The 23,342-nt window shown below is 37.4% G+C and overlaps 1 protein-coding gene across 11 annotated transcripts in view; it reads right to left on the minus strand.

Moving 5' to 3' along the window:
• The window catches only part of MEF2C (myocyte enhancer factor 2C), a 127,530-nt gene that overhangs the window by 21,366 nt on the left and 82,822 nt on the right, over positions 1-23,342 (minus strand). For 7 of the 11 annotated variants that reach the window (XM_087761410.1, XM_087761417.1, XM_087761414.1 and 4 more), the window contains 3 exons: positions 17,022-17,165; positions 9,775-9,961; positions 8,590-8,637 (listed from right to left, as the gene is read on the minus strand). In XM_087761410.1, the coding sequence (XP_087617536.1) occupies positions 8,590-8,637; positions 9,775-9,961; positions 17,022-17,165 (379 nt within the window). Of the gene's footprint in view, positions 1-8,589; positions 8,638-9,774; positions 9,962-16,822; positions 16,961-17,021; positions 17,166-23,342 lie in introns of all 11 variants that reach the window. The other 4 variants (XM_087761419.1, XM_087761415.1, XM_087761420.1 and 1 more) reach the window with 3 other exon arrangements.

Raw genomic sequence — 23,342 nt, forward strand, 5'->3', positions numbered from 1 at the left:
TCTGCCCTGCTCCCTGGCTGGGGCGGTGGGATGAGTCCTGGCTGAGAGCCCTGCTCTGCTACCCCCATGAAGCCCCCACTGTTCCCGGCACCCATCTGCCCCTAGCCCCCAGGGTGTCCTAGCAGCATGTTTCTCATCATGAAAGAATTGAAATGCAACTCTTCCTCTCCAATTTTTCATGTCAAGTACTGTCAGCTACTTTAATGAACTGTTTACATGGATGAAATAGTCAAAATTATTTCTAACCCTTGGGCTAGTGCCATATAAAATTTGGAATCTCCTTACAATCTACTCTATGTGGACTATTTGCACATGCACACAACTACTGCTTAAAAAGGGCACGTGTAACCCATACTGCAGCAACTGGGCTCAGATTTCCTTCAGAACACAGATGATGCTTCTCAGGCAGAAGCTGAAAGTAAAGAAGTGGTTCTTTGGCCACTTGACAACGCAGAACACATTGCAAAACACTTTTTTGGAAACCTAAGGACATGCCATGAATCTAGGAGGCTAGAAATCAGGTGCTTTAGATCTGTTAGGTGAGTTTATTTAGATGCAGAATGAAAGACCATCAGAACAGAAACCTGACCTGTGTATCACAGACCATTACACTTCATGCAAATACTTTACTGCTGAGTCAAGTGCATAACTAAGTACATGGCAAACTAACCTGATCACCAACTTTGTGGTTATGTTTTGTTGCTATAATAAGATCTGTATTTAAATGTTTCTGAAGTAGTTCTTGCACTAAGTATTCTCCCACTTCAGTCTAGGAGTTTACACCTTAATAAAATAAACGTAAAGGTGGCACCTGACTGTCTACAGAATTAGGCTGTGGCTACCCACATAAGGAACTGTGAGCAACCCTTCACAACATTTCTTACTGCAATTAGGTTTCCCAAGCTGCAGGCAGATATTTCAGCACATCTCTTCACTCCCTCCTTTCAACCTTTGGAATAGGGGTATATCACATAAGTAGTGAAGGTCTGTTCCAAATTATACACTGAGAGAAGGGGGACTGCTCTTCCTTCTTGAAGGATGATCATCCTTATTTATCCTTTTTTTTTTGCTCGGCAAGGAAACAGAGCAATAGATGATCCAGGTCCTGTTTGTGTTTGTTTTGTTTTGGTTTTTTTAAAAATTTTGCAGTACAGTTACTATTGTCAGTATGCTTATATTCTTACATTGATTGATCATAGCATCTTGCTATTTACTTTCATAATTCTTTAATGGCACCTCATTTCAGGAATCTCAGAGCATATCGCTTTAATGCAGAAACACTGTCTTCCCTATATCTTTACTTGTGATTGTATTGATTCATTTATTTCCACTTCCACAACACTATTTTGTTGTACCATGGTTATTTATCAATAGCTATGCTCATCTCAAAACCCATATATTTCAAATTATCTTGTTTGGCTTGAAGCTTCACCTAATCAGCACAGTAACTAAGTTACTGTTAAGGTCCAAACAAAATGTCAGGGATCTGACAGTCACTTAAAAGTGGCTTACTGTGGTAAAACAGCTACCCTGCCCCTGACACTGGCGCTGTAGCTGCTATCATGAGGAGCAGGCACAGTGCAATGTCCCTGAGCTTGCTCCCTCCTCACTCACTGTTCACATTTGCAAAGGTTAGTCCATGCTCTGCACTAGGAATGCAGTGATCTTCCACACTCAGATTTAGTCTATTAGGAGAGGTCAACACCAAAAATTGAGGGTGGTTTTCAGTGGTGCTTATCTGAAATTTAGCTTGCATAACAGCTTTTCCGAAAATCTTGCAGTAAGTGGCAGAAGCCTGATCTCTTAACATGTGCAGTATGCATAAATCATATCTGGACTGCACCTATCTGAGATAACCCCCTCTCCAAAATATGTTTTCAGGGCTTAGCGGATCCCTTGTGATTGTAAGTTAATTCTTATTTCTGTAAAGCAATTAAATAATGTATTTTAGAAGCGTATATCTTCCTTCATCTTGTATGCTGGCTGAAAAGATGCTCCATTCTAGTCCTGTTCATGCAAAAACCAAACAGTATTTTTTCTTTTTTTATATGAGCCGTTCTAGAGTCAGAAGAAAGGAAAAAAAACCTGACTTATGTCAGAGGGAAAGCTACATTACTGAAAAATATAACCTGTTCTGAAGATATATAGGAAAAAGATATGAGCCTGGGAAAGGTAGAAGACTTATTTCTCCTCCTGACTGCCTGAGTGAGAGCCTTTGACAAATCATCTGCTTTTAAAAAATTATTTGCTGATGACAAGTAATTCCTTTTTTGGGTGTTTGAAATCAATTATCATTTTGGGGAAAAATGCTTTTTTAATGAAAAATATTTCAACACAATAAGTAACTCCAATTATAAACTGAACACATTATTTGAAAATGTACTTTCTTGTTTCCTCAAACAAATTATAGAAATAACTGTTAACATTTTTTCATAAATATTTAGCTAAAATTAAATTGTTGATTTTTGTTAAATGCACAATTATTGAAAAATGAAGAATGCATAATTTAAAATTCAATGTCAGGAAAGTTTCAGGACTACATATATTAAACACAAATGATATATTTTTAACTTACCAATGCTATTAGCACAGATATACACAGAAAAGGAAAGTGTTTTGCACATAGATAATATTACTCAGATTTTTTTGAAATTTAAGTAGTTGCAAAGAAAAGATCAGTAACTAAGCCATCACTGTCTACTCTGGCTTTTATTTCTGGGAGACTGTTCCAACTGTTATAAAAGCAAAAATCAGCTTGCAAGAGATTTGGAAAACAAATGGCATCTATGGATTGAATATTTTAATTGGGGAATCATGTTAAAAGTTAAAGGGCAGGGATCGCATTAACTTAATATGGCCAGGAGCTTCCACGTGTGGCTGCAGTCCCAGCTTCAAGAGGTTAAATGCATTTCTTGCTTTCTTTCTCAGAGAGAACTCATTGCTGCATTCCAGATCCAGGAGGCATCAACTATCTCTTTCAGGACTCAGGACAGGCATGAAATCCAGATGTTTGCTAATTTGCCATGCCTTCTTATATTTTCTGAATTTGAACAAGAATATGGATTGCAGTGTGCAACAGAAGGCAGTGTGGTGTCTTAATGAGCAAGAATGCACAGACAAAAAAACCCAATGAAATCCCTGTCTCACTGATGTAAACCATAAAATTCCTACAGATTTTACTAGGAAAAGGGTTTTATCTAAAGAATCCAAATTATTCTTGAGGAACATTTGAAACCGCTTGTCATAAAGGAAAAGAAGTCAATCTTGCCTGTCTTTAAAATCCCACTTACAAAGAACCACAGTTTGTATGACTCACTTAATTGTTCATTACATGTGAACTTAGGGCTTTCTCCCTTTCAATTCTTTCAAGCTGTCTTTTTATAAATACAAATATTGAGACACTGCTGATTAGACAGATGATGAGCCAGAGAATAACTAAATAAATTACTAAGTCAACACTAACACAACTGATGGAAACCTAATAAAGGCCAAATTTTCACAGATTTTCATTGAGGTCTACTCAGAATGAGCGTACGTGGGTCTCTTCATTGGTAAGAGGTCACATGAGTTAGCTGAAAATACACACATCCAACCTTTGCATGATGCCAATTGCAAGATTTTTTTTATTTTATTTTTTTTTTATTTTTACATGGACATCAGCATCTATGCTTTCAAACTTATTCTCAAGGTTTCACTGATGTGATTTTTACCTGTATGTAAAGAGTCCAAATAAGCTGTATAAAACAGAGCAGTTGCTTAGGGCAGAAATAGGACTTAATTTTGGAAAGGCCTGTGTGGATTGCCTACACAGAAATGAAATTCAGGTACTGTTAGATAGACTCTTTCCTTCATACTATGTATCAGAGCTGTCAAGCAAGTTCTAGTGTTCTTTCTGCTTTATCACAAATCTCCTACCTGTAGGTAGGTCCCTTAAAACACTGAAAAAAGAGTATATATCCTCCTTATATGGAGGAAAGTTTGGAAAAGGAACTTAATGGCATAAAATGAGTGAAAAAAGAGAAAAGGAGAACTGTTGTGTTTTCCATTTCTTCTCCTCCTCCATGGTTTTAAGCCAACCTGCCAATTTATGATTTCTTATTGTTTGGATTTGGCACTATTGCATCACGAACTCTGTTATGAATGACTGCATGTTCTTTCTTTCGGACTGTAAACTTCTTTGGACAGGAACTATTGTTTACTATACTTTTGTACCGCAACTTGCCCAATCTTTGGGTCAGAGGTCTGTGGGCGACTTCACTCATCGAGTAATAAGGGATGGGCAATGACTTATCATGCTCTCCCTGGCAAACCCAGTCTTAACAGGTTGCCCATAAACTGTGGTTTGGGAATCATTGGTCTAAGATCACTTGTTTATTTAACATACTCCACACTTGTAGCCTAAGAATTATCTTCTCTTGACTACGCTAAGCATAATTGTCATGGCACAGTGCAAAATATTTATGTAGCCTTTTAATTTTTTATTATTGTATTTTTTGGTATTAGTTTGCTTATTTATAATTTCAAAAGACACTAATGCAACTAGGTGCCTTTGAAATCCTTGCTTATTTTTGGTAATGCTTGTAGGCTTATTTGGGCAGATGGCTTTTTTTAGTAAATCACTCTTTTTTTGAGAAGATACAATCCAGATTGCCTCTACCCTGAGAGCTTATAAGTTAAAACTCCCCTACTATTACATATAGTTCCATGTGGCTTGAAATACTAGTATAATATATAATACATTCACCCACAGTCAATACATGACCAAGAAAAGAAAAAGGAGCAGGAAAGCACTAGCAGATTATGATATTGGCTGGCAGATCCAGGACCTCAGCCCTCAGAAGTTGAGAAGGCAACTGTTAGCTGGTGGTTAATTTCCAGAAGGAAATGACAAGCTGCTGATTTATAGGCAAATACGAGATTCAGTTATTAAAAAGACATGGGATGAATTTTTCAAAATGCACTACTGATCTTTTCAGTTTCTAATCATTTTCAAGAACAGGTTTGAAGGTAGTTTGAGGATGCTTGATTTAAAAAACAAGCCCCTCTGAAAGCAGTTATACAGTCCCAAGTACTTTTGAATAACTTGCTCCTTTAGTTGAATGTTAATGTTAAGATGGAGGCAGTACAAAAATCAAATAGTGAAATAAACAAATTACAGGAAATGAATAAACAATTAAAGCAAGTATATTTTTTATTATACCCATCCTGGATTTAAAACTTCATTGACTTTTTCCTTTATAGTGGTTTAAAACATAAAGAAATTCTGTTGATTTAGATGGGCTTATTCCATTCAAAAGAAAACTTAATTGTAAAATACAAAATGTCATAATCTGAAAATGATATAAAAATGAAAAATATAACTAAAATATCTAAAAATATAACTCAGTTTGAAAATCAAAAGTTTAAAGTACAGATGCAAAGAAAGACGCCCCCCAATACTGTTGTATTTTGATTCTAAAACTATTGAAATATTTTTTAAAGTTTTAATCTTTTATCAGGCTTTCAACATAAATATTGAGCCACTGAATAAAACTTGAGTTCAGACAATTTACAGTACTAAAACTTCATAGACATTATTTATTTCTGGTCAAGTTACTGTTAAGTGGTTTTGTTAAAGACTGTGGTCCCTAAAAATTAAAAGAGCTTCACATAGTTTATTATGTAGACAGGTAACATAACTTAGTCTTCATATTAGTTATAGGGTAAGCTAGAATGGTTTTAGACCGTACTGATTTGGGCCCCAAAAGTTTTTGTTCTCTCTTTCACTCAAAAGCCTCTGGTTTGAGAGAATAGTGCCAAAGACATTGCTGTATTTATAATTTAGCAACTATACTAAATGTGAAGTTCATTGCAATTTTGTTGGCAGTTGCTACTATCACATGATAGAAACTATTCAATCAGTGTTTGGCTAAGAACAAATTTACTTTAACAAACCTGAGATAACCTCGGTTTAACTTAAAAATACCACCGATGGTATTTAGTTGTGTAGGGTAATAAAGAAATAGTCAGCTTTTTCAAGTTCTATTTATGTCTTGGGTTGACTCCCAAGGTAAATTGTGGATGATTTCAGGGCTTTTACTTGAAATAATCCAAACCAACAAAATAATATACTTCTCAAAACAGAGGCTTAACTAATCTTTTTCCATTTCTGATATTGCAGTTATAATACAATTTGTTATAATGTAATTTGTTAAAGTAGTGCAGAAACTGAGGCCTGGTGTTAGCAATCAAAAGTAGTTTCATTTTATGATGGCAGAAATGAAACTCTTTAGACTCTTCTTCTTGGAGTATGTTATTTTGAATATATGCTATTTTTGGACACTGCAGAAAAATGCAAATTCATAATGTTCTAATTTGGCCAGAAATATGAACCTCAACAGATTAAACCACATGATCATGCTACCAGCTTCTAAGATGCCAAATAGAAAAAAACAAAGAGGTCTCTGTTTCTTGTGAAGAATGATGAACAAAGAGAACTTTTGATGTTTATTCTTCTGCACCCTAAAGAAAGAGGACTGTCCAAAATAGTGCCATTGTGGAGTGATGCAACTAAGACAGAGGATTCAACCTTATAGTGACCTCTTCATTTTCCTTCAGTCCTGTATCAAATTCATCCTACTGCTCTGCATTTAAGAGATTTAGAAAACACTTCTTTAATGGTGTTTAAAGCTCTTATTGCCAGCTAAAGAACAAAGGCTATTCATAAGATTAAATATTTATGACGCATTCCTAGCAATGCCCCTCATATGCATGCCCCTCAAATCAATTGCCTACTCCAAAGTTACATTGCTTGAGAGCTTAATGCATAACACTGAGCCCAGGAAATACAAATTCTTAATTTGTGAGTAAATAATCAAGCTATTCCTCTTCCTACACTTATATATGCTTTTAATATATTTCCAAGAAAAGCAATGTCTTTAGAAAGAATATAAATTTTCAACTGGCATGTTGATATACAGATTTTATTAAGCACAAGGATTATTAAGCCAAACGCATCTGTAGAGGAACTTTTATTTTAGTATGTGTGCCTTTTAAAAGAAAACATTGCCGCCTTTACTAATTGCTTTCCATCGTCTTTTTAAAGGACCAGGGAAACCAGTAACGAGACAATGATATTTCTTAATAAGCCAGTAGAGGGAGCCCCTTAATAGGGCAATCAATTTCCTATCCCAGTCCCCCCGTTGCCGTTCCTGAAGTTTCTACTATACATGAGGTTAAAGTGAGATGAAATGCGAACGTAGCCAGAATGAATCATTCTTTAGTTGTGTTTCGCAGGCTAACAAAAGATAATTAACAAAACTGTAATTTTGTATCATGCTTTCTTTTTTTGAGAACAAAGGAGACTAATAGCTAAGTTCCGGTGGTCTGCCTTCCCTACTCCTAAATTAATACAAAATGACCCCTCAAAGCTTCAGCATGTGTTTAAAGTGCCTTTCTGATACAATGCTGTGCAGTTTCAATTTTACTACAAATGCATCACACAAACATCTGTGACTCATCTATGCATGAAGATAAAAGGGGGGTGGTCTAATGAAGGCTGAGAAGAGCCAAGAAAGAAAAGATCACTATATCCAGAATTTCTTTATAAGTAATTTTATGAGACAATCTCAGAATCAGCATAGATATCAGCCTTGGTTTATAGTGCACAAAATGGATCTTCCAACTATGTTTCTATACAGTTCTTTCTGAGAGCAGTTAACCCAGTAAAATTGGATATGCTCCATGTTGTACCACTCAGCTTATTTTCTTCGAACATATGTGTTTACTTCTCAAACTGAAACAGTAATCTTGCCATTGTCTTTTGTAATCTGTATTTGTAATAATGCAACATTGCTGACATTGCTAACAAACCACTGAGTTTACTGAGCAAAGGGGACTACTCTGACAACATTGCTTTGATAACACAGATCTTAGTAAGTCCAGTTCTCATTAGTTCTATGGGAGGAGGACTAAAGGGGCTAATCGTTTTCTCTGCATGGGTATTTTGAAAATCCTTTCCCTGTTGTGTACCAAAGCACTTAAGTAAATACATAAAACTAAGCTTAAGTTAATTACTGATTATTTAAGTAAATGCTAACAGATTTTGCTGACTAGCAATGCTCTTAAAGCAGGGGCTTGAAATCAAATCTGTGCTCAGTAGATTGAAGTCTAACGAAAGACTCAATATCGAAATCTTTACTCAAGCTTAAATTTGTAAAATGAAACCCCAGTTCCACTAAAGTCAATAGAAAAACTCCCTGTGACTTAAAAAGGATCAGGGCTTCTGACACTGGCCTAGGAGTTTTGCCTGAACACGGCTATGCAATGGATCCAAAAGTTTTTATGGAAAGACTAATGTGAAGGAAAACAGACATTTGTATCTGTGGACTTTGTTGAGGTGCAAGATTTTCAACATTGCTGAAAACAAGCCTCTTCCTACTAGTAAGAAAAGCACAAATATTAACTCCCCACTCCCCAGCTGGGGGAAATAAACTGATGCCGATCACTTTCTCATATCCCACCTCCAGTATGGAGCTATTTTAGGACTCAGCCTTTGAAGGAAGTCCTTTGTTCACTTAGAAAAATAAATATAAATTCTCTTTTCTTTACCTGCACTGGTGCCTGCACCGGTTGTGAGGTCCCCACCCATCAGGCCACCTAGGGGGTTGAAATGAAATAGTACAAATGAGCACGATAAATTATAACAGGCAAACATTCAAAACATTTTCTCTAACTTCAAACGGCCTGCTCCAGTACCCACCACTGTTTTCCTCTTCAACTTTTGCCTAACTTCAACAGGCATCGGATCAGACTCATAGTCATAAAATTGTAATGTTTAATGTTAACCATATGAGATATTTGCCTTTCAAGGACAAATAAAACATGTTGTATACAACATTTCATTATTTTATTTTCAGACTTCCACAGTGTTATGTGTAGTAGTCCTTCATTTGAAAACTATCTTTAGTTCAGTATTAGTCAGAAAAGCGAAGGCTTCCACATAGAGTTGGGAGTAAGAGACTGAAAGTTCCTGCATGAGAACGTAAATCAGAAGCTATAACATATATTTACATAGCTTTTCATTTTAATTTCCTCAGCCTTTCATAGACATTCACTTTAAGGACTTTTAAAGCTTCTCCTTGCACTTGAGGACCTCAAATGGTTCTTTGAACCCAGTATCCTTAAGGATCTTGATGTTGCTTCAGCCAAACAGATTGAATGAACTTAATCCCCATTTATCCTATTCAGAGGTGAGCCCTCGTCATCACCAGAGCAAAGCACAGCCTCTTGCTATACAAAGCACTCAAGTACAAAGGTCAACTAACATTTACCCATCAAGGAACCCATGAATGCATAAATAATAATAAATTTTCCGTTTAGCCTCTAGACTGATGACTTAAGTAATGAGTGTCCTATTTTACTTGCTTCAACTTGTTTGTGTTGGCTACATTTTCTCTCCTGCCCCCTTAAGCTTTATGGAATCGTGAGTTCTTGCATGAATTAAGTAGACAAGCTGCCTTTTTATGAAACAGCAAATTGTCTGCCCTTTTATCCTTTATTGATTTCCTTTAATCTTAGTCAATATTCAGCTTTTTCTAGAACTTTTATTTTCTAAATTGGGAATAGAAACCCCTTTGGCTCTTCTTTTGATTTTTCAACACAGCAATTTTGGACAAACTGTTACGACCAGTAAAAACAGAGTTCTTGTTTCTCAGAGTACAGTTTAAAGTGACCTAAGGCACACAAGCAGCTGATAAAAAAGCATTTAAAGGGATGGCATTGAACAGAGCCTACCTGTGTTACCTGCACTTGGAGGCCGATGTGTCACGCCAGGAGACATGCTATTTCTTTGCAAAGAAGGATGAGCCAGCGGCAAAAGGTTGGGGTTTCCCAGTGAGCTGACTGGGTTACTGTATACCAAACTGTTGTGGTTGGACACTGGGATAGAAACTGGCATCTCAAAGTTTGGTGGTGGAACAGCCTGTACAAGCAAAAAAGGGAAACAAAGACGAGAATAGTACAGAAGCACAACAGCCTTCAAGTACAGTTACTCTATATTTAGTTCAAATATTTTGTAGTTGGTGGTTAAAATATTTACGCTCGTCCCCCTCCCCCAAGAGTCAAGAGAAGAGTTTCTAAAGAGTTACCAAGGCTTTTAAATATGATTTTTTCAAATCATGATTCCATCTTCCTTTAATGCAGCTTGCACATTTACTTTGTAAGAACTGGCAAGGTTTTTTCACTTTTTTTTTGTTTAAAACAAAACCCTGCTTTATGAGGCTTAATTTTCTTTTTCTTTCATTCTGTGAAGTCGTAATTGTTCACTTGTGATATCTTAATCTAGTGTCACAGATGACTGCAAGATCAAAGGCACATGATTATGGTGACTTCATTGCATGGAGAAAAATTAGAAGGTGTAGAATGCAACAGGGAAAGCTTTAATTTCAGCTTATGTTGCTTTAGCAACCAGAATGATCCCAAATCACCTTAAAGGCACCAACACAGTAAACTACCTTTTTTTAAGTTTCTATCTTAGCTTGGAGGGGCTTAAAAGAAACAAAGTTCTACTCAGGGACAGGTAGCAAATACAAGAACTTCAGATGCACACTAGTCTTTGGGTTCTTTGTGTTTTTGTTTTTTTTGGGGGGAAGGTGTTTATTTTTGGTTTTGGCTTTTTTTTTTTTGTTGCGGGGGGGTGATGGTGTTTGGTGATGCCTTTTCACTATACTGTTTTCATACTTTAAGGCAGGATCCTCTCCTGAGCCACTTTCCTTTGCAAGAATCCCTTTCAAAAAAGAACCAAGTTATGGACCACTGTGACAGAGGGTGCGACGAGCTGCAGCATCTCACTCTGATTATGCTCTTAGAAAGCCCAACTTAGGTTTTCTCTTGGTTGGTTGGTGGGTTTATTGGCTGGGGTTTTCTTGGGTGGCAGTTGCCTGAATTTCTCTAAAATTTATAACTCTGGTGGCATTCAAATACATTAGAACTCCATATTTAATTTACCTGGTTTAAAAATAATTATTTTTTTGTCATTGTGAATGGAAAGAAAACTTTTTCAGAATTACCTGACAGCATTTAAAATACACAAATACCTGAATGGAAATGAAGTACTCCTTAATTTACCATTTAAAAAATCTTACAAGTTTCAAGTGTCTAAACACATAAAAATATTCTTTAAACCAGCCTTGTAACATCTTCAGAGGGAAGAAATCACAGAGTTTAATTTTGTTCTTGGCAGCTGATAGTACTGGTAAGTCTTCAAGGACCTAGAGGGACTATGTTGAGAGCTGGACACATAATCTGCTGTGTCAGTCAGCAGAGGCACCCTGACCTTGTGCCACCCACATGTCTCTTCTCTGGCTGGCCAGAGCTGTTGGCTGTGCCCTGTGTATTACAGCGCTGGCCATCAAATTACCGTTATCCCTTAAGATTTTTTTTGTCCTCTTCCCTTCCTGGAGGCAGACATAATTTTGCTCTAAATATAGAGGAATCATTTTGCTTAACCACTGAAACACACAGCAAGATTTTAGTTCAGGGTATGATGTGAAAGATACATTACACAAATGCCTCAGGACTTATTTCAAGGTGTTAATTTATCTCTGAAACCCTCTACATAGCCTGTGGCCTAGGTTTGTGAAAGATGGCCATAGCATAACAGTTGAGATCAGGTAGGGTACTTGAGTGGACAGACCTGCTGGCATTGCTCCCCATCCAGGGCTGCATGCTGGGACTCGCTTGCCTTTGCTGAGAAGCTGAGTTGCACCCCAAGGGCCATATTGTCCATAGAGTTGATTGGTTTAAGTAGAGGTGGGAAGGGGAGGAGAGTTGTCTTGGTAATCTATGTGTTCAGTGGGTAAGGAGCAAAACTACACGTGCTGCTAGGTCTGGGTAGGGATCCTGAAACACACTAGTGTTTGTGTCTCACAAATAGAAAAAAGAAAACACATGATTACATGATGAAAAATGTAATTGCTGAAGTATGTTCTTTATTTCTTTCAGAAGCAACCTTTCTTTTGCCTGCAGATGTTTTTACAGTTAAAGTCCAGCTCACTAGATGCATGTGTGTCTTGTCTTTTAAAGGAAAATTTACAAAGTACATAGCACAAGGAGTACCAGTATATGTCCCAACTGAGGTCTAGGCTCCTTGGAAACAGGTTCACATAGCATAACCTGAAACATTTTATCAGCCTGAAGGTATGCTTTGAAGCCAGACATTCTCTTCACTGGCCACAGAAGGATTCAAGTGGTTTCCAAATCCCATGTAAGTCAGAAGTGCATGGCTGCTCCTGGAGCTCAAAGCCAGATGCTGCTGCTGGTTTCTGCCTTTTTGAAAGGTTTTAGCCAGTGAATTCACATGAGGATAGATGTCTCATCTCCACCTCCAGCCTGATGTGAGACATGAATAAACCAACATGGAGCCTCTTGTTATTGCAATGTTCAGGGCTGTGGTGGAGATCTCTCTGCCTCGTAGCTTTGAGCACATGATCCTGCTTGCTTGAGTGCCAGCCCATGGCAGATGGAGTGTCACCCACTGGGGAGCACTTTGCACAGTGTCTTCTTTACCTCTGTCATGAGATCTGTGAAATCTGCCCTCTGAGCCTGGGTAGACAGCTGATGACACCAATATTGTCTCTATTTTCTCAACTTATTTTCCTAATCCCAACCTCTGTTGAGCTATCTAAACTAAAACATGGGTACAAACGCAAATCTGAAGGTCTTGCCAATCCTCAACAGGCTCATCTACTTTCATCATTATGCTGTGTATTTCTTCCATGTACAAAGCAAACCCTTCAAGGGCTGCAGTCTTCTTTTTCTACATTAGTACAGCACAAAGGAGCTCCAGTACTGGTTGCTCTTGTGGCTGCCAGTCTCACTAGTCATCACTGAAACATATAGGCATTGCTAAAACAGATACTTAGCATTCCTAGTTTAATAAAATATCTTAGTTTTAAATCATATTTTAGTTTAATTATAAATATATATTTTAATTGAATTACAAAAATATTTTTTTAAACTAGTTAAGCAAATTATTTCCTTAATTTCTGTAGTAATTGTTTCATTTTCACCGATCTACTGTCTGGATAGACTTACATCTATTTGCAGAGTACTTCATAGGCAATTTTATCAGGGCAAAGTCCATTTACTCTCTGCTTTGCAGCACAATACACACTAGATCTGGAACACAGTAGTTTTTATTTCTTCTCCTCAGTACTCAAAGGTTAGAGAGAGAAGTTCATCTGGATAAGTACCAGTATGAAACAGTGATTCTCTAGCTACAGTTTTGCTCCGGTTGCCCAAATTTTGTTACAGGCTTATATGTCCTTCACTAAGAACTGCAACCTACTGCAGATTCCCTAGTCATTCTTGGTGGTAAGTCACGGGGCATATCTATTCCAGCTAAGCCTGATGGACATTAAAGCTTATGATGCACTTGTGTAATATCTATATTCGTAAATTAAACTTGCCTAGGAACTGAGGTCATCTGAGGCTACAGAGCAGTCCATGTCCATACTATTAAGCTTTTTCAACCTCAAAACTATCATGACTACATATAAACTGACAGTTGGGAATTGTTCCTGGCCTGGGCTAACTACCAAACAGAGCTAAGAAATTGTCTGGGAGAGTGTTATTTGGCACATGCCAAAAGCATGCCAGGGACTGTTCAAACAATTCAGGGCAGAGATAAGCACCTCCTGGTGCCTTGGTACGTTCTTTGCCATTTGCTAATTTACTAACATAGATGTAGCCTTACTCTAATGTGTATGCAGATTGCCACATTTTGCCTTTTATTTTTTTTTTTTCTCTGTCCTTTCCCCTTTGGACACAATTGCCAAAGAGGGCAGATGGCTCACCTGAGAGGAAACCGCCAGCGTACAGCACACACTGTGTTAGATGTGTGCTCCACAAGCTGTGGTATATTGTGCAAAGCAAAGTGTTGGGGACTCAAAACCCTTGGAAATTAATGGACCAAACATTCTGTGTTAAATATTGGTTTTCTCCTTCCCATGTTCAACCAGGCCTTCATTTATTTTGAGACAGAGATACTTATATCTCCCTTCTAGTGGACTATTTCTGTCTCCTCTGCTTTCATCACTCTTATGAAAACTACAAATAAATGTCTAATTATTATCAGATGTTTTAGAACAATATAAATACTTATACCCAGAAAATTATCTGAGGAAACATTATTGGCCTTAGCTGTTAGGAGCAAAAGCCAATTTTGTTTTCATTTGGCAGAGGCTTCATTCTGTTACAAGACGAGGCACAGGCATTGCATTGTTTTATATATTTTGTAAGTAGTGATTTAATGACTTGACTTGGTGACTATTCGTTCAATTCGTTCAATTTTGCTTTCTTCCCTCCAACATTCTTGGCTACCTTTGATGAGCACAAGTAAATAAGTATAATTTCCCTGATTTCTCTGAAGTTATACTGAATTGTACAGTTAGGGATATTATTGTATATAATATAATTTATTATATGTATATTAAAAATACATTATATTTACAAATTTCCATTATGTACTAGCTTTGGGCTCCATGTTGCCCATTACATCTCGGCTTATGATAAGAGAAGGAGCTCCTGTTGCATTGGGGGAGAACACCTACTGATTCTTCTTTTGTGGTAAGCAGCTTGATGGAGCACACAGCCCTTGAGCTCTGCATGTGAAGTATTCAAAGAAGGGATATCCTGTCTTACATGAAAAGAAAAGCTAACATTTTGCAGTTCTGTATCTCTGAAGCATCTCTGAAGTAATTTCACAAAAAGATAATACATTGTACCTTGTAACATCCCTGCAAGGTAGGAAGTTACATTATACCCAAAATACAGCTCAGGAAACCAAGTTAATCACCAAGTTAATAGTTGAAGTAGGACTATATTTGACAGCAAAAGCTTAAATTTAATGAAAGCAACCAGAGGGAAAGTCCATTAATTTTTGGGAGGACAAAAGTGATGTACCATGTTTAGATTAACTGTGTTGTTCCTAATTCCTAGAGCTTTCCAAGTTTTATAGAAAAGATGATTTTCCCAAATCTTGTGGAGGTAAAGAAAGTGATAGAACTTACTATCACAGGAATGATTTTTTTTCCAAGGTTTTTTTCATGCCTTAAGATTTCCAATGGTTATAACATGTGCTGCTTTGTTGGAACAAAAACAGGTAGCATGACAGAAACAGAGGATCTGGAGGACCATTCCAAACACAATTTTTAAGGTGGAAAAGTAGCTTGGTTAAATACTATCTGATTGAACATTCCATCACTTTGATTTGAACAAGCCAAAGATCATACTTGAAAGAGGAGAGGAATGGCAATTGGTAAGACTTTGACATGAAAAAGGGTTAAGCATTCCAGCTTATAACAGTCACCCTAAATGTTGCAGTCATTTTTTGTCAAACTGAGTTTCATCCTGAGAAACCAAATTCATAGTGACAGCTTTAGAGCATTTTTTTTTTTATTAGAAGCAAATAAAAAGGGAGGTAAAGAAAGATGGAACATATATGTATTCTTCCCTGATATTTTATATACATGTTGGACATCCTTAACCAGCCATTCCAAATACTAATTTATCAGATTTGGTGCCATTCTCGTCTCTGGGAAAATCTTTATTATTTAAATTTTTTTTGCAAAAATACGTTTGCCATGATGTGAGAACTTCTTCAAATTTTAATTTACTTCAGTGAAAATCTTTCTGCTGAGAATTAATGGAAAGAACACTTACATTGCATGAGACAGAATCTGAGCATCCTTGAAAGGTATCCTCAGCTTAGGTATCAGATTTTGTACACATAATTGACTAGCACTACAGAAGAGACTTAGCTCATTCTGGGTATACAGACATCCTTTATGGCAGCTAACAACATGACCTACATGTGGGAGTGAGGAATGAACACATCCAAATGATCTCTTTTAGAAGCAAGCAGTTACCTATGCAAATTCAGATGTTTCTTTGGACCTGGGCAAATTTTTGGTTTGCTACTTTCTCTTCCGCAAACATTTGGAAGAAGGGCCAAATATAACCTCCAAACCTCCACATTCTTTTTGTTGGTTTTATAAATGTAATATTAAACATAATGACAAAGTATTCTCCCCTTGTATGTCTTGTGCAAACAAAATAGCACATGCAGAGTTATTTCTCTTAGATATCTGGCAAGGCATATGACTGATGGTTAGAAATTTTGACTTGGTTAAAACAAATTTTAGCTCATGTTAAAGCATTAAAGAAATGCTGATGAGGTCAAAGCAAATTCTCTGATAAAGCTGTAAAATCACCCCAACACACAAACATGTCTGAATCCTACCATTAGGCTCTCATGCAGTCTGTTTCTCTGCAGTGAGCAAGTAGCTGTAACCCTTCAGTGCTGCAACTGAGTTTAGCAGAGACACTTGAGAAGTGAAGTGACACGCACAGAATGCACTAATTACTATATATAAAGGAATTTCAGTTCTACATTGTTTTTTCTATATCACCACAGAAAGTATTTTGTGGGTTTGTTAGCCTGTTCACAAAGAAAGATTTCCATCGTTATTTTTTAGATAGAATTTGGGCGAGTGGTGTGGTAAAACAGTTCTGTAAATCAAGTGAATATGATGTATATATGTGTATTTCACTTCCTTCTGTAGGTTTCACCTATAGTAGGCTTTGTCTGTGTGTCAGAGGTAGAAACTCGGAAGAAAAATATGTTGTGTGAAATTTTCTGACCACAGTGTTTAATTTTATATTGGGCTATTAAAGCCTGTTTCCAGCTGAAATGCTTTCCTTAAGAAGCCAGAACTGAAAGGGTTATGGTTTGTTACTGCAGCAGTTATCAGCAGACAGCCATCTAACCTTTGGTACTTACAGGTATTTTATGGCTCTTGATCATATTATCAAATTCTTCATTAATTTTTTTGTATTTTTCTTCAGTGCGTGGGGTGAGAGCGTAAGAGGAGTCAGGATCGGGGCTTTCACAACCTTTGTTTTCTTTCTTGTTCAATGCCTGCCAGGTTCAGAGAAATATCAAAAAGTAAAAAAAATGAAAGGGAGCTCAGAGTACTTACACATAATCTTTGCCTGCTGATCATTAGATCAATATCTTCATTAATTTTTCTGTACTTGTCCTCAGACTCAGGGCTGTGACCTACTGAATCGTCTGCATCGGGGTCTGGACTGTCACAGCCATTAAGTCCTTTCTTTCTCAATGTCTGAAATACATAATTTGGAAAGTTCAATCCTTGACACAGGCTGCAAGAAAGACTCAGCAGTGTTACAGTAAGACAAACTGCCCAGCAGTGGAAGGTTTTACATTATGCTTTAGGGAAAGAAAGTGACCAGAGATCCACCACACTGATGATGTAGGTCTCCAATTACAAGTGGCAAGAGGACCATACAGACCTCTTTCTTCTGAAACTGGAATCAATCAATAAAGAATGAAGCTGAAGCAAGTGCCTGTACTAGTACCCGCCTCCCACCATATCTGACAGCATTAAGGGGTTAAGATTCCCATGCAGAATGCAATTTATTTTAACATATATATCCATTTGAAATGAATGAATATTAAAAGCAAAGGATGCATACTGTTTACAGTGGAATACCCTGGTGTTTTCATTTTCTCTAAAGAAAGATACAGGAAGAAGAAATGAAAAAAAAAAACCAACCTGCAACAAATTTAGGAATTAATGTTCTTCACAGAGGAAGAAGGACGAGTACCTAAATTGAATTCTTCCTTTGAACTGGATATAAGGTATGACAATAGCAATGCCCTGCCATTCCTAAGTGTATGCTTTTGATAGGACAAAGTGGAGGACAGAGTTGCTAATACGGCTGTGAAATACCAATTAAGAGCTTCTACACATGGTGTTTACTCTTTATTGACTCCAGTTACAGTGCTACAAATGCACAGTGCTGAAGCTTAATGTACAAGAAAAAGCACTGCTAAAACAGATGCTTAGTGAAAAGTCAAAACAAGTGAATTTCAGGTTCAGCAGCTCAAAACAACCCTCACAACCATGATCATCAATACCAAGATAAATAACAGAGATGAAAAAGCTTAAAAACAGAATGAAATCAGTAGCTAACGATTCAGAATGGTTGCCTGGCCTCAAATAGGTTTTAACTGATCTACCTCAACAGATCACTAAAGAACAGTCATTGGCTTTATTAAGGTAAAAGAATATGAGAAGCAAGTCTTTGTGAACCCCCCAACTACAAGCGATAGTACACAAAGTCAAAATTTGTAAGATTTCGGAAATTTAGCTTTAAGAATTTCTCAGTCAAAAACTCTTCGAAGAGTCCATTTGGGTATTACTACTTTATTAGACAGCTTGCAGTTAATTCTGAGTTGAAATCTGGTTAAGCAATCTCAGTTACAACATATAGATTAGACAGCACTCTTGTGTCAATAAGTGGCTATGCTTGTGCTGTGTATTAGTGTGGGATGCTCTAACTGGTGTCTTTCTGCCTTCTCAGAATGGCTGCCTCTCATCTGAGCTTTATGTTCCTTTTGGAAAAGTACATATCCTAATTATTTTCTTTATGGCAATGCCCAGTTTACCACCATTAACACCCCCCTCAAGTATTATAATATGATACCTTGTTTCTGTACTATTGTATTTATTTATTAAAAATTAGACTTAATTTTCTGCATTTTACCTGAGACTTAAGAACAGAGCCCTCTTATTCCTGCAAAAGCTATAAAACTGTTCTCCTTGTGCAGACACACTCCCTGAACCTTGCATTTTCATCAAGTCAGCAAAGTGATGGCGATCTACTCTGAGATCTGAGCCTTCCAAACTGATGTTGTGGACCTCTGAAACACATTTAGGCAACTGTGGAAGGCTGGCCCAATGTAGATCGTTCTTTTCAAACTTCGTATCTATACAGAATTCACGTCTAATCCCATAAGCTACTACTGACACACAGAGAAAATTATAAATCCATTGGAATCAAACCTTAAGAAGCTAAAACAAGCTGAATGATTCTCTACACTTATTCTCCACTCCCTCTTATTTCTCTTTTATCTTTTAAATTTCAACTAGTAGAACAGACATAGTCATGTATGATTTCTACTGCTACTGGCTTGAAACAAGCCAATTATAAAGAGGGCTTTTGCAATCAGCTGTTGTTCAATAGATTTAATAGATACAATATGATATATTAAAAGTGAAATTTCCCTTTTACATTTGAATAACTAAACTCAGCTAACATTCTTCTCTTCTTATAAGTACAAAACTGTTGTCCTCTGAATACATAAAATATTCTGTTTTCAAAATCTGGTGGATCAAGCTGTCCAGACATGCAACCCGGATCAGCACTCCTGGGACTTTTTCTTGAGCTCATCTGAGTCACTGATGGAGTCCTGCTGATTCACATGGAATCTCTGAGGAATCATGCTGATGTGAGGTGGATTGGATGACATCCTCAACTCCAAGCTTTGAGATGACATCCAGCTCCTCTGTTTGCAAATGGCAATGACCTCTTTTTTTCTCAGAGGTCAACACAGCTGCAACTAAATGGGCGCAGGTGAGGGAAGGGAGCTGCACAATCATTATCCTACCAGACAACCCAGATGAAGAACAAGATGAAAAGACAAGAGGGGGGAATGTTTTGCAGCCTCTTTGAATCTTTTCCTTTCCCATCATTCCCAAATCCTTGTCTGCTGCACTCACAACACCATGTCTGGGTGAAAGAAGATGCACCTTGTCCTCAGCACACTCACAATGCTCTAAAGCTCTGCGACTGTTTACTTAGCACTCATGTGAAACAGTCACTTCTATGGTTTGTAGAGCTTTAGGAATGCACTGTCGTCTTTCAGATGTTCAGAGGAGGAAAAGCAGTGTAACGCAATGAATGTCTTGCAGCAGTCTCCAAAAAGAGACCAGATTCCCTCTCAAAATTGCAATGTTTTTATTCTCATTCATATTTATTTTTATTTTCAGATCCTTAGAAAGCAGGTTGCTGCCACAGCAGGTGGAGAAGAAGCAATCTCTGTTTTCACCAGAAAAGGCAAAGACCAAATTTAGTAAAATCATGTTGGTATTCTACCCAAAATTAAGTTTAGCCCTGAAGAGTAGAGGCAAACCTTTCCCTTGCAAAACCCATCAATCCAGTGTGTTTGGCTGGTACCTTGGCTGACATGGCTAATCAAGCTCACTGATGCAGTGCACTTCCTCCACACCCCCATCCCGCCCCCCCCCCCCAGAAAAGAAGAAAAAAAAAAGAACATGCTTCAATGAGTTGGTGTAAGGCTAGGCAACAGAAATTTCCACAAGTGTGCTGCAGACAGAGGCACAGCTTCTAGCTTTGCGAGTGCTGGAACTAATGCCTGGTTCCCTGTGAATTGCATTTTGGGGTAAAGTGCAATATCCAGAGAAGCTTTCCTGTGGCTGGGTCTTTTGGGGCTTCTCTTGTGCCCTACCCATCTTTCTCCTGGTTCTTTGTTGCTTCTGTGTGTAAGGACTCATGTTGCAATGCTGCCTTCAGCTGGGAGTCTTTCTGGTAGTAATTTCTGGTTCTCTTTTTCTGCACGAGAACATATAATTGTCATGAAACTTGGTGGAATTTCATTGTCTGTGAGACCCCTTCCTTTGTGCCAGATTTCCTTGGCACTGAATAAAAAATGAAGAAGTTATAAGGGAAAAGACAGAACAGACTGAGAGACTGCACAGGCACATGAACACACACACTCACGTACACAGTCCTGCTCTGGAGAGGCAAGCAGGCTGAAAGTGATATACTTATCCTCTGCACTAAGGCACTGAGTGGTATTCAGTACAAACACAATGATCCTGAACATCTTAGCATTATCTCTGGCTTCTGAACATGCAGGCTACAGTTTTGCCTGTTCTATTGCCTTGTTTGTTACTGTACTCTCCTCCATATCATTACCTACCACATTGCACCTCTCATAAAGGTCCTTTATTGTTGTGCTTCAACACAACACAACACAACACAACACAACACAACACAAATTGGTACAGCACAACTAAAAGTGGCACTGACTAATATCTAACTGATCCATTCTTATTCACAAGCTCTCTGGACTCTGTGTCAATTTTTCCTTTTCTCCTCTGCTCTGTGTCACCTTTTGAAAGCAGACACTTCAGAGAAGTGTGGAGAAGGCTGGAGTCATTAAGCAGACCTACTGGGTTTCAGCAGGCTAGAATCTTTGACCCAGTCTTGGAGTGATTTAGAAACCATTTTTCTTACCATGTTAAGCTGTCACAGCCTCTTGCAAAGCCTGGAAAATAGCCAGACCTATCACATCCTCCTGGAGATTAGCTAGTTTCCAAAGATTTAATGACTATTCAGGGAATTTTTAAGAGGATAAAATTACACAATTGTATAGTGCATTGCATTCTAGAGAACCCCAAGCCAGATTTCAGTTATTTTTAAAGAAAATAAGCCATTTTTGAACTACGGAAGCTCTACTTCTTCCAAGCAATTAAGCAAGTAATTATATTGGACTCCAATAACCTAAAATCATCCAAGGCATTTGAAAAACAAAATGGTTGAAGGAAAACAACCTTTGGCTGAAATCTCATATGCCAGCAATTTAGCCTAAATCCTGCTCTATAAATCTTGGAGGAGAAGTGCTGACTTAGTGACATACTGGCTGCTGTAAAATGAAGTATAAACAACTATTTACTTTCATTTCATGCAAAATTTATCATCACTACAAAAGCACAAAAGAAAATATGGCACTACCAGCCAGGTCTGATTTTATCAAGGCAATGGAAATCATCGCAATTTGAAGGCTTTTGAGGAAGAAAAGCCTTTCATTTTCCTAATCCAGTCTCTGTTTCTGCAGTATTATCTTCTTGTTTTAGCACTTCTTTAACAGGAAGAATGTAGAAGGTTAGAATTTCAATTTTTTTTCATCCTATCCTTTAGTTTGCTCATCTTTGTAGAGGGGTATCTCCTTTCTTCTTGGTAGGTTCATCTGCTGTGGAACTGCTCCCCGCAGCACTCCAGGGCATGAGAAACCAGAGATATTTAGGCTTGGAAATACTCACAGTAGGGCTTCTAAATTAAAAAGACCAGGTTGGTTGATAAGGTCCCCAGAAGGTTCAGACCAGCTCACTCTGTCTGTTCCATTTTGATATCTTCTGCAACACAGACCTGACTATTGCAAGGTTAATCACTATCTTCATTCATGTAATGAAAAGTGAGATCTCACTGGCTCTTCATCTGTAATCGAAATTTACAGTATGGAAAAATTCAGAATTACAGGTCTACTACAAATTTCCATATCTGTTATGTTGTCTAGAAGCCACCACAATGATCTCTAACTGATAACCCCACTCGTGACCATGACAATCCACAGAGTTGTAATTTGGTAAATTATATTCCACTGTCAGAAGACAAAAACCACAAGTGCCCTCCATTTTCCATTATCACTTTCTTTCCTGTATCTGGATGGAATAAATCTTTTAGCCACAAATGAAAAATGGTTTGGTCTCTGTTTTGCTCACTGGAGCCACATATTTATGTGGCAAGGCAGACAATAGCCAATTACAAAGGAATGATATGCTATTGTGTTCAACTGCTTTATTATTTATAGCCGTTCCAAAGGACCCGGCCAAATTTATGGAGGTACCCCAAAAAAGCTGAAAATATTTAAATCATGGGCCTGATTCATTTAAGCATCAGTTTGCTCTCTGTGCAAGAGAAACATTAAAGTTAGAAAGTGTTGAGTGAAGACAAGCTTCACTCTCTTCTCTTGCACAGTTATATAATGATGAAATTTTATGATGAAATTGCATGATACAATGTATGGTGCAATCAAGTAATGAAAGGTTCTAGTGAAATGAAAAACACAAAGAGGAAGAGATGGGTTGCTATGGGAACTGTCCATCTGAATTCCCTGACTTCTGTGTAACTAAAATCTCAAATTTTATGTTCCATTAATGTAGAGTTCTTAGATTTTTACATTTAAGAATGAACATAAACTAGTATGCTGGTACTAATGTACTTTAATTGCATGTTTAGGAGAATCAGATAAAACATTATTATACTCACTGTTATCTAACAAGCTCCAGACAAAAAAAAAATGTATACCAGTAACACAGAAAAATGGAACATTTCTTACCTCTTTTGTATAAATCATAAAATGCTTTTGTGGTTTATAGTCTTTTTGAAATAAGCTACAGGGCTTATATAATAGCTGAACTTCTATAACCACATGTTAACCTCTTTGTTACTATTTTATTTTCACCGAAGTCTCAAAGAAAAAAATAAATTTCCATTATCTAGTCCTGTAAGTGCGTCTTCTTCAAATGAATACACATAAGTGTGCTTTTCACAACAATACACAAAACCCTCTGCTTGAATCTGCCTCCCATTTTTACATGCCAAGTGATTATTCTCTCCTCCGTCAAGTA

Source organism: Nipponia nippon, unplaced genomic scaffold (assembly GCF_047370975.1).
Source record: "Nipponia nippon isolate SJK-2023a ecotype South Korea unplaced genomic scaffold, ASM4737097v1 scaffold_24, whole genome shotgun sequence".
NCBI lineage: Eukaryota > Metazoa > Chordata > Aves > Pelecaniformes > Threskiornithidae > Nipponia > Nipponia nippon.